The sequence below is a fragment of the Vipera ursinii genome (genome assembly GCF_947247035.1).
Source record: "Vipera ursinii genome assembly, chromosome: 2".
In the NCBI taxonomy this organism is placed as follows: Eukaryota; Metazoa; Chordata; class Lepidosauria; order Squamata; family Viperidae; genus Vipera; species Vipera ursinii.
Genome location: NC_139513.1, coordinates 203,040,228 through 203,052,819, shown reverse-complemented (window position 1 = coordinate 203,052,819; position 12,592 = coordinate 203,040,228). Strand labels below are relative to the sequence as shown.

The 12,592-nt window shown below is 40.8% G+C and overlaps 1 protein-coding gene across 4 annotated transcripts in view; it reads right to left on the bottom strand.

The window, feature by feature from the left end:
• Positions 1-12,592, bottom strand: part of FSD1L (fibronectin type III and SPRY domain containing 1 like) — a 42,187-nt gene that overhangs the window by 3,512 nt on the left and 26,083 nt on the right. For 2 of the 4 annotated variants that reach the window (XM_083357185.1, XM_083357187.1), the window contains exons 10-13: positions 10,900-10,932; positions 7,825-7,925; positions 3,468-3,719; positions 1,878-1,966 (exon numbers count right to left, since the gene is read on the bottom strand). In XM_083357185.1, coding sequence (XP_083213311.1) covers positions 1,878-1,966; positions 3,468-3,719; positions 7,825-7,925; positions 10,900-10,932 — 475 coding nt within the window. Of the gene's footprint in view, positions 1-104; positions 252-1,877; positions 1,967-3,467; positions 3,720-7,824; positions 7,926-10,899; positions 10,933-12,592 lie in introns of those variants that run through there. The other 2 variants (XM_083357188.1, XM_083357186.1) reach the window with 2 other exon arrangements.

Here is a 12,592-nt window from a genome sequence, read left to right as displayed (position 1 = left end):
ATCTTTACCCAATTTTTCCCAAATTTTCACTCATTTAAGTCCATCAACTATCTCTTATTAATTTCTGTAGAATTTCTCAAATTTTAAAACAGATTGACCAGGGTAGAGAATGTTGTAATGGGGAAAACAAGTGAGAACTTCTCCTTTACAAAAGTGGTCTTCTGCCTGTACAAATCTGGATTCTATTACTACCAGACTGCAACCTCGTTATTCTTTGCATCTGTTTGCCGAATGTGAAAACAGAAATATACCTAAGTGTTAAAAGTTGGAAAAAGAAAGCTGTTTCATTACTTGGAAAAAAAACTTAGATAAAGTAAGCAAATGGCTAAACTTAAGATTCAATTACGTTTCAGGAAAAATTAGCTGTGATGCTCCTGCCCTCAGCAGAAATCCTAAGATTACATAACGTATTTTCTTCACTTGTCCTAAGTCCACTAAATCAAGCGCAACTAGGATGTAGATTTATTGTCCTTTCATTTCAAAAAGCTGCCTTGTGATCCACATTTACTTCCATAGTAAAACACTTTAACTGAGATCCTATTAAAAATGCTTCAGAAAAATTCAGGTGCATAGTTGATTGTGGAGGACAATTTGAAACTACCCACTTTATGTTCATTCTTTATCCATGTACTTTCAGGCTTAATTTGAAATATTGATGGTTAATATTAAAATATTGATTCCAACCATACAAAGGGCCATTTGCATCCATGCAAGTCTGCTTAGGCCCTGACACTAGCATCTGAAGTAGAATTTGATAGGAGGGCATTTAAACACAATGTTTTATTGAAAACCCAACTCTTTCCCCCAGAATTAGGGATTTAATTACTACTAGTATAATTAACTCTATTATATATAATTCTTGCTTTCCCTTTACATATAAATTCCCTTTATTTCCACTGTTTTTACAGGCTTTAATTATATAGTTTTAATGTTCTGGACTGCCACAGGAAAATAATCCTAAATAGCAGCTAGAAAGCAGCAGCTTGAGAACTGAAAAATGCAATGCTGTCAAATTAATAAAAACTACAGAATTGCCTTTCTTCTGATGTGTTTTAATTCTAGCATTTAGACACATTGATTCCTTATCCACATTTAGCACTGTAGGCTACTAGGGTATGTCTACCAAAAATTCTGGGAGTTGTAGCTCAATGTATTTCGTAAGCAGAAAGCTGGGAAAGTCTGCATTAACTGAGTATTATTAACTGCATTAACTGAGGATTTTTGATATAGCCTCAATTCAATAGAATTAATACCATAGTCATTGGGAGTTGTATAACATATAAATTTGATAAATAAGCAAGCCAGTTTTCTTTATTGTAGTAGCCATTCAGGTTTGCTTCTAAGGAAAGAACAATAAGAATGTGTATACTCAGAACATTTGTTCTGCTATTTACAAAAATTATGGACCTGGATTTTTATAGCTATAAGAGCACGTGCTAAAGAACTGGGTTTTTTTTTAAGTCTAGGTGATCAGTTTTAACTTCTTTAATTCATTAGGTGTTTCCCTGAATCCTTGGAAAACATAGGAGTTAAATCATCTAGGGGTGTCAAACTGCCGGCCCATGGGCCGGATGCATCATACCGAAACCACGCCTACCCCAATGGGAAAAAAGTTGCAATACGTTGCGACACTTGACGTGATGTGGCGAGTTTGACACCCCTGATTTAGACTGTCACTTGAAAATGACATAATGAACAGATCTAAGCAAGTATGGATGATTTTAGGCCTCTCATACCCATCAAAACTTGTAAGCAGCCTAAAATATATTACAGCTTTCCTTCATAACATTTTAAATTTTGATTTTATTTACAAGAGTAATTGAAGTGGTAAAATTGAAACATTGCAGCAGCAATTTGATTAGATAATAAATACTAACCATAAAGCCTGGTAATAGAGGTTGGGTAAATTTTGTTTTGAAAGTATATAACAACTGTTTTGAGCTTGCATTATAGAAAGCTAGTTGACCTAAAGAGAGAAAAGCAGATTAATACTTCCATTCAAAACCAAACCTCAAGAGTCTTTTCAATAAGGAAATGCTCATAATCTTTGAAGTGAATATCATTCCTAACACACCATTAGCTATCACCCACGAAGAGTGTTAAGAAATCTTGCTGCCAGGACTAAAAAGCAAATCTTATAGCATGAATGAGTAATTAAGAAGTAGCTCTTGATTTAGAGAATAGATGGACTATGGAATACCAAGTTGCTTAAGACTTGCTTTCTATGCCAACTACCACATGAACTAGGAAGCAGAAAATACTGAATAAGAGCAGAGTTTCCAATGGCCAAATATTTTTATATATTTAAAGCACATATATCATATCTGAACTGTTTTGCCTGTTCAAACAATCAGTCTAGCCCAGCATTACTTTCAGTACTGGTTACTTAAGTAACTAAATTTTCTAGGTGTAAATGGTAGGATATTGTATGGAGACCTCTGAAAGCTTATAGATGTCTCAATAAAGTATACCACTAATTACATCCAGAAAAATCAAAGGTGTTGCACATCTAATAACTAAAGGTCTCTTTTGTAATTGTATTTCATTCTGGTTTATGACCATAATAAAGTTTTTGTTTGACATATTCAATTTAAGGTAATGAAGTTAAAAAAAATGATTTCATAATGCACACAAGACTATTTTCAAAAAATCTCCTTCCCCTAACTCCCTCCTCTGCTTCCCCTGTGTTTTAAAGTGAAAGGGTTATTCTCTATTAACTTTTGACATAGTTTCATTGTGAAAAGATCTAGAGCTACTGCAGGTATTTCAAATCATGCCTAACAAATGATTGTTTAGAAAAGCTGCAAGATTCTGCATTACTAATTTGCAGGAAACTCTATATGATATAGGATTTCCAATCCAATATCAACACATTGCAGCAGCACTTTAACCTAAAAAAATACTCAGCAAACCATTTTTGTTATATATGCTGCTTTTCAAAAACAGATTTATCCCCAGTAGCTTAACACAAAGACATTCTGAACAAATAAAATGCACAGTAAAACACAGTAGTTAAAATTCCAAACATTAAAATGATAAAAGCAGCAGTGCCAGTAATTAAAAATTTACTAAGCAGCAAATAAGCTAAACTCAACAGACCAAATGATTAAAATGCCTGGAATAATTTTTAAAAATCAAATTCAGACATGTCTTATAGGGAAGCAAAATTGGGGGGGGGGGAGTATGCTATCACTGAAAATGCCCACACCTATTCCTTCAGATATTATAAAACCCTTCCATCTTGGGATTATGAATGGAAATAAAGTGGGAACTCCTAAGTTCGTGTAACCCATTTCAATTAATGCTCCTGTTCTTACCCTAATATTTAGAAACTATACTAAAATTATTTTATTTTGCTTTATAGGAAACTGCTTAAAGATAGATTCAGACCTAGTTTTTTTCAGACCGTGTCCACCATATTGCTTTATTTCAGTTTTTCAGTAATAGCTTTGAAGTCTTAAAATTACCTCCATCAAAGTCACAATAGACTCCTATCCTGTCTGGAACCACGACATCTAGTGTTTTTGCTTTATTATTGTGTTTGGCTGCAAACGTACTCTGGAGCCAGTTATTGATATGAACACACCAGCTTGTACTGGTCTTTCCCAGTTGATCAAATTTTCCCAAATTTTTATATGCTACTCCTACACTGTATGTCTTGCAGTCCTTCTGGGCTTTCACTTCCCAATAATGCTGTCCATTTTCAATTGTAGTATCTCCTATAAGGAAACACAGTAGATCAATTGACATTTCATGTCAGTTGAGATTCCTCAGATTAAGAACACACACGTTACATATCAGACACAAAGTATACAAGTGTAAACTAGAGCTTATACATATTGTTAATATCTTCCTAATTTTATACAACTCCCAGTTGGACTCCCCCTCAATGGTCACTGGAAGGGCTTCTATAGATTCTTCTTATTCCTCAGAACTTTGAACTCATGAAAAGACCCAAAGAGAAGAAATATAGAAAAGAACGTCTCAAAAGAGAAAAAGATGTTAAGTGCAAATGAAAATATAACAAAATGTAGAGAAAGAATGAGAAAGAAATGCTTTCAAATTAGCAATTTGGACACAGTTACTAACAACATCATAGACTGCAAGAAACAATTCCCCAGGCCTAAATTAAGTATAAAATGACTGCATGCTTGGTCAACAAGGAGTCACAAACTTTGGGGGTGTGATGTAAACAGACGATGAACCAGAGAAAAATTATTGTTCCTGGCAATTTTGAGAGAAGGAGACATGGAAACGATAATATGGATGAGATTTTTTAAAAATTGTAATGTCCTTGGAAGAAGTAACTGCAATGTAACATAATAATAAAAAATAAACGTTTATCCCACGGGTCGGCAACCCGTGGCTCTGGAGCTGCATGCGGCTCTTTCAGCCGTCTCCTGCAGCTCCCAGTCCTCCGCCATGTGCAGTCCCCCCCAAAAAAAAGCGGGACTAAAAAAGTTCAACCAATCAATTCAAACTTCTCATGGAAAAAAAAACTTGTGAAGTTTGAATTGATTGGTTGAAGTTCTATGGTTTGTGGGACTGCCCACAAACCTCTTCTTCGGACTGCACATGGCGGCAGCGGAGGAAGAGACGGGAGGACTGCTGGAAAGGTGAGTGGGTCGGTCAGATGGGGTGTGCGGGTGTGGTGGTGGTGTTTATGAGCAGCATATGGAGTCTCAGGTGCTGCCAGACCCCCTCCTTTCCCCCCCCCTCTCTCTCTCTCTCTCTCTCTCTCTCTCTCTCTCTCTCTGTGTCAGACCCGCGGGGAAAGGCTGGTAGGGAGGCAGCAGTCTGGCATTTCCCCCCCCTCGTTTGTGTGTGTGCGTGTATGTTTGTGTGTATATGTGCGTGTGTGTCAGACCTGTGGAGAACGGCTGGTAGGGAGGCAGCAGTCCAGCATTTTTCCCCCCATTTGTGTGTGTGTATTAGACCCACGGGGAACGGCTGATGGGGAGGCGGGAGTCCAGCATTTTTCCCCCATTTGTGTGTGTGTATTAGACCCACGGGGAACGGCTGATGGGGAGGCGGGAGTCCAGCATTTTTCCCCCATTTGTGTGTGTGTATTAGACCCACGGGGAACGGCTGATGGGGAGGCGGGAGTCCAGCATTTTTTCCCCCTCTCGTTTGTGTGTGTCGGACCCGCGGGGAATGGCAGGTAGGGAGGTGGCAGTCTGGCGTTTCCCCCCCCCCCGGTGTGTGTGTGACCTGTGGAGAATGGCTGGTAGGGAGGTGGCGGTCTGGCGTTTTCCCCACTTCCTGTTTGTGTTGGGCCCACGAGGCTCGACACACAGAGAGATGCAAACACGGGACTGCCGCCGCCTCTACCAGACGTTCCTCGCAGGTCCGACACACACCCACAGGAGGGAGATAAACAACGCCAGACTGCTGCCTTCCTAGCAGACCTCCCCTGTGGGACGTGCCGCCAGGAAGCCAGGCTGCCCGATGAGCGGACCATGGCCCAACGGCTGAGGCTGGGCCAGCTCCGGGATGCCGCCAGAATTTTGTTTACTTTGCCCGGACATACCACTGCTCCTGCCGCCACAGCCACCAAAGATGGCAAGCATGGTGGCTCCCCGCTGGGGTGTTCCCATATTCCGCGATCCCTTGGCAGTCAGACATAATAGCGTGCAAGCACAGTGCTACCAGTCCCACCTGCCGCCTCCTTGCGAAGTAAACTGGACAGGAAGGTGAGAAGCGCCCACCCACTGCCACCAAGGGAGGCCGCGCCTGCTCCTGCAGCGGATGCTGGGCTAGGCAAGCCGGGAGGGATGGAAGCGGGGGCAGGGAAAGTTGCTGGCTGTGCCATGCAGTTCCCACTTGCCCCGGGACTTTGTGCGGGATTGGCGGAGCCGGGAGCCGAGATGCGAGAGATATGTAAGCTGATGCCGGCTGGGCAAGTGCAGCGCACGGTCCAGGATGAAGGGCTCTTCTTGCGTCCACGCCTTTCCTTGGCTGAGCTTCGCAGGCTGAAGCCTCTCCTCAGAGTCCTCACCCTCCCAGCCCAGAAGGCAGAGTGACGAGTCCGCTCTCCCGTCAAGTCCCAGGTTGAATTAGCTTCCCCCAGCTTACACCCGGCTGAAGGGGCGGGGAGGGATGTCTGGCCCGACAGTTCGACCATGCGCAGCTTTCCCTGGAAAGGATAGCCCTGGAGCTGGCAGGCTTCGCCATCCTAGCATGGAAAGTAGCTGGCGTAAGGCAAAGTGGGAGGGGGGGTTGTTCGGAAGCGTTAAAGCGCCAGAACCTAGACATGGAGCTTGTTTTTAGGGAGCTGTTCATTGGAAAAGTTGGAAGGGGAGGGGATGATTAAGCCTTGGTGGAGCAGTGGGCTAATGCCTCCTTAAGTAACACCAGCTGCCTGCAATTAGTGCAGGTTCGCATCCCACCAGGCTCAAGGTTGACTCAGCCTTCCATCTTTCCGAGGTAGGTCAAATGAGGACCCAGATTGTTGGGGGCAATTAAGCTGACTTTGTAATAATGCCGCTTGGGGTGTGTGTGAAAGCCCTAATAAGCAGGCATATACATAGAATGAAGGCTACTGCTAAGCTTGTAAGCCGCCCTGAGTCTTTGGAGAAGGGCGGGATATAAATGGAATAAAAATAAAAATAAATAAATAAAAAAGCGAGGGCTTGCCGTCTTTGGTGGCTGTGGCGGCAGGAACAGCAACAGGAAGGCAGCTGCGGCTGCTGTTGGGGCGGCCTATTGCCCTCGCTGTGCCCAGCAGGCAGTACTCGGCAAGCCAGCGTGGGTGATGTGCCGGCAGCTCCTGCCCCTCCAAGTACCAGGCGGTGCTGCCCGGACACACCGCTGCTCTTGCTGCCACAGCTACCAAAGACGGCAAGTCCTCGCTTTCCTTAATCATCCCCTCGGCGTTGGTGTCCAGACACACCACTGCTCCTGCTGCCACAGCTGCCAAAAATGGCAAGCGCAGCTGCTCCCACACCGGGCCTGGAGTACCTGCAGCGTCTCTCAATGAGAGCACTAAGCCGCCCCAACTATAGCCGCCGCTGCCACCTTCCTGTTGTTACTGCTTGGCAGGCAGGCAGTGCTGCCTAGACACATCGCTGCTCCTGCCACCAAAGACGGCAAGTGCGGCGGTTCACAATCTTTGCTTCTTTCACTCTTCAATTAAGTCTTTTGTTGTGCGCATGCGCATGCTTTTTATGGCTCCCATTTTTTTCCTTTTGTGAAAGAACCGGTTAGTGGCTCTTTGACCCATTCAGGTTGCCGACCCCTGGTTTATCCAAACAATCAACAGGTGTTCAGCCTGACTTGATAGCACCTAGCCAATTATTCATCTAGGGCAATGAACTAACTTATTTGGCTCTTTTCCCTTTTATTCATCTAGGGCAGGGGTAGGCAACCTCGGCTCTTTTATGACTCATGGACTTCAACTCCCAGAATTCCTGAGCCAGCTGGCTCAGGAATTCTGGGAGTTGAAGTCCATGAGTCATAAAAGAGCCGAGGTTGCCTACCCTTGATCTAGGGCAATGAACTAACTTATTTGGCTCTTTTCCCTTTCTTTCAATCCCTTTTCTTCTGTTGAAATGCTTCTTGTTGTTGTTAGCTGCGAAGTCGTGTCCGACCCATCGCGACCCTATGGACAACATTCCTCCAGGCCTTCCTGTCCTCTACTATCTTCTGGAGTCCATTTAAGCTCATGAAATGCTTCTTAGATGGTAATAATCTAATTTGCGAAGTTTATAAGTAGCTCTTGGAACTTTTTTGGGTTCCTAACTGGGATAAGGAAAGCTTTAAAGAAATCAAGGAATGCATCACTCTATAATATTTATAATTTAAAATTTTTATAAAAGACCTTACCCAAGACTGTATATGATTCTCCAGTAAATCTATCTCTGCTGCCCCTTATCAAAGGTGATCGTGAGCTAACCGATGACCGCTTTGGAGATGGAGTGCCACTTCTGTAAGATGCAAGAAATTAATTTGTATTGACTGTGATAGTACATAAATAAAAATGACTACAAATGAGTTAAGGCACCAAATTAGTTTGAACACTTTGAAAAGAGAAATAAATTTGGCAGAAATATTTAAGACAAAAGGCATGCTTTACATTTCTATATATTCAAAACAAAAAGGCATGCAGATAATAGGATAGTGGAACATAAAGCATATTGCAACCACAGAAAAGTTATTGACAAATTATTAGGTGGTTATTCTATAACAACACCAAAAAAGTCTGCTTATGAAGATGTCCAATTTGGCCATATTAATACCTTAAATGTTAGTATCTTAAAATAAAAAAATGCCCAATTTCAGTATTGCATCACCCTTTCTCCCTTAGTGTATCTTCCAGCTTTAAAGCATTGCACTGATAATACAGGTAGTCCTCAGTTAATGATCACTCGCTCAGCAACTGTTTGAACTAACAATGGCGCTGAACAAGTGGCAGTTATGGCCAGTTCTCAAAGTTCCAGCCATCACGTGACCACGACCTTTGTGCTTGGCAGCCAGCTTGAATGTACGACAGTTGCAGCATTCCACAGCCACGTGCCTGCCATTTGCAACCTTCTCTGCAGGCTTTCCACTAGCGAAATATATAGGGTAACCAGCAGAGAAGGTTGCAAGTCACTCCTGTAAGTCATTCATTCCTACTCCCTCTGCTTTTTCTCCTCAGGAGCCGAGCTATGGAGTGTGAGATTGGAATCCACAAGCACTCTTTCACCCACACTTTGTTGGCATGCTTGTGTGGCACTGCAGTGGCCACCTGTGCATACTCCTGCACCAGAAGCAGCCACCTTCACCCTGGGCATATTTGTACTGTGCTGTAGTGGCCAGTAGCCACCCCCAGCCTGGCCACATTCATGCGACGTTGCAGTAGCCACCTAGTCACCAATGAACCAGCCTTCTTGCAAGCTACCCAGGACTTCCCCTTACTTTGTTGGAAGCGGACAGGACAATGATTGGACGTCCTGGCTTGAGAGCCTCAAATCAACAAGCAATGGGAATTGTTGTTGCTAAGCAATGCAGTCATATGACATCACAGTTTACTTATTTAGTTACATTTATTTACAGTTTACAATTATATGGCAAGCAAGGACTACCTGTAGTCAGCACATCTTATCCTTTTGAATTGATTATATAAATACTGGAGATGTACTAAATTAGACTAATTTACTTACTATAATTTAATCTGCAATATAATAAACCACTATGGACAACATACTGATGATCAAATATCATACTTAATTACTTCTTAGGGAGTATAGGTCCATTTTTGGTGAAATGATAATGATGCAATGTGATTAGGGCCACATTATTTATATACTTGGAAGTTTATTTTCCCATTAGGTTTCTTTGGGGAGAGTTGGAAACTTATTTTTTATAAATAAAATATGCTCTTTTGAGGCTTACATTACACTTTTGATGTGTTTCCTGCCTCAAATTGGGGAAAAATGGAAATTCGGAAGGACAGTTGGAGGGAGCTCTTAGAGTTGCCCATCCCTCCTGTAGACCATAAAGCAGAAATTATTTTTCCAAAATAAAACCTTACTGTGGATGCTGAAAACATTCACCATATGTCACTGAAAAATTGTTTCACCAAGTAAAGATTTCAGAAAAGTACTTACCAAAAGAAAAAAGAAAGAAAGAAGTGAAGCATGAAAGACAGCAAAGCCAAGAAATTAAAGCATTTATTCAAGCAAAAGGATTAATACACACATCTCTTTTCATACTCCAAGTCAGTCATTACTGCAAAGTCTATTCTAATTACTATCATAAGAGCAATCTTAGATTTGCTGTCAGGTTACGCAGAAAAATAGCACGTTTACTTTGCTAAAGCACGGCCATGTCTGGTATAAAACAAACGTAGTCTAAAATTAATACTCCCCCTGCCAAAAAAGTTACATGCTATTTTTCCGATGTGCTCCAAGTTCCCTTCACCCAAAAATATTTTTATATCAACAGCCTTTACTAGTATTCTCAACAGCATTGATAATTTTAAATATTCGTCGTACTCGAAACCACCAATCAATATATGAATAAATGCAAGCCAAATTATGTGATTGTATTAGGACAGTACCATGATGAATATAATCAACTGATCTGATAAGCCACTGTAGTTGAGCTGTTATCCTTTCCAGGGTATTTTGTTTATTCAAACCAAAAAAAAGTGTTTTAACTAGAACGCTCTCTCTCTCTGTATGAAAAGGCATGCAGGGTAATTATATAAACTTATCTAAGAAAGTCTGCTTTATTCTTTTCATGTAGAATTCTATCTAGTCTGTCTATAGAGGGCAGAAGAAACCAGTATTTTAATTCATGTACTGTAGCACAGAGCCAACACAGAATTTCGCCAATCAACCTCCTCTAATGATGATTGATCCAAAACTGCTAACACATTGCTCTATGTTTATCCATTCATTTCATCAGCTGAGTGAAGTTTTTGGAAAGAGGGGGTCTGCATTGATGTCAACTCCATTTTTAACATAGTAGGCAGCCCCCCTCTCCAAATGTGTGTACATGTGTGTATGAATGAATGAATATGAGAGAGAGCACACATACGTAGGAAAGATTTTTAAAGAGAAAGTGCTTATATGCCTATTTTTACCAGGATGTGGTTATTTATTAATGAAATAAAATTCAAAGCAAGCTAGGCGGGTTTCTGTTTCAGATTTTCTTCCTTTGAACTTAATTACCCCTATTTTGCAAATTATTAGAAGCAACATAGTGCTTTGGATGCTTTGCCTAAAGGAAATTAGAGGGGAGATGCAAAAGGTGACAAATTAAAGCACACTGAAGATTCTACTGGAGTACAGTGGCTTCTTTACTGGTAAAGGCTGTGGGATTCATGCCAAGCCTATAGAATTGAAAGGGTAAAAAAAATGAAGAGTAAAGCTGGAGGCTAAACCCTATGGCTAAAAGGAGGCACAATATCACCTTGTACTGTTCTTCAGAAGGGTAATCTGGCCACTGTCAGATAAAAATAGTTTGTTAAAGGCTATTTTCTGCTATACAAAGTTTTATACTTAAAAAGAAGTAGTTTAAAAAAAAACAATTTCTAAATTACAACTATGGGAGGAGGATTATTTTAAAAAGTCATCTACTTGTATGATATGTAACACTGCCATGACACATTAATCCAGAATTGGTGCTAACTACAGTTTGTATACTTACCCATAGACAGTCTGCCAGACAATATGGCAAATTATAGCCAGACAGAATTTGCTGTTAGCTCTCCATATAAACCAATATCTCAGTTAAAGAAGAGGTTATTGTTCTTAGTATGGCTGATATAGTTATTGTGCAGAGTCTTTACTGCTTCATGGCTGAATTATTTTCACAATTTTCCCACAGCAACGCTTGTCTGGCTAGGGTAGGTCACAGCTTTAAGTGTATTACATGTGTACCTTGTAGCTAAGTGACACCAGCGAAACCATAATTCTTTTAATGACATGCGTTATGATTTACTATGCCCAATTTAAAGTATTGATAATGCCCCAAATCGTATGGTTCCATCGGCAGGAACCACTCTTACAAAAAAATGACTCTGGACGGCATACAAGGTTAAAAAACAATAATACACAAATAACAATTATTATTTAAAAACTATAAAACGTTACTGATGTGAATACTTCCCCATTATAGAATTCCTTTTTGACAGAGTTCCCCCATGTCCCCAATTTTGCTTTAAATAATGGATAAGGACAGGCATTTGTTCAGGGGCCAGCCTTTTAAAGATCAATTTTTGTCCCAAATGTACTTTTTTTTCCCCAAAAGGAGACTGGACTTTGTTTTCCTTGAAGACATTTTGCTTCTCAGTGGAGAACTGAAGAAGCTTCTTGGATGAGAAATGTCTTCAAGGAAAAACAAACTCTAGTTGCCTTTTGAAAAAAGTACCTTTGGGACAACCATGACCTGGATGACTGAGAATCTCCACAGATATAAATTTGGGCAATGGTCCCCAACCTTTCAAGCTTGGCAACCCAGCCTGTTGGGGGGAGGACATGAGTGGCAGATGCACACATGCATGCACAGCTCCATTTGTGGTAGGCATGCGCACATTCCACTCAAATGAATGGAGCGTTTGTGCAAGAGTGGATTCTGGATTTGCATATGGCTTACGATGTAATATGCACCATACAGAAATATTAGCCATGATTGTTTTTTTCTTAAAATGTTCTTATATTATGGCTGCAATTACAATTTCAGGAACAAATGTCTACAGGCTACTTGCATAACTGCCTTTCCCTCCTCTTGTGAGTTTTCTGAAAATCTATGGAGAATTATTTCTTCCACTCATTTGAATGAGCACTAAGATTTCTGATGATATCAAAGGCAGTGCCATTCCTTTGATGAAGGATAATATATGCCTCATATATCTGTAAGGGGTGTTTGTGCTGTTTGCTGAGTGTCATTTAAAAATTTATTCAAATATCTTTGGTTTGAATTAATTCTAGCACTTTAGGCTCCATTTTTATGTTTTTTAAAAAACATGGTTACAAAAAGGTAATGTGGTTTTAGAAAAACCCCAAAGTTCCACATGTGTTATTTCTTTGGTAAGAAAATCTTATCCTTCAGTTTATAGAATTGTTCACCAAGTTAAGATTTCCAATAAGAAAATTTCCCCATA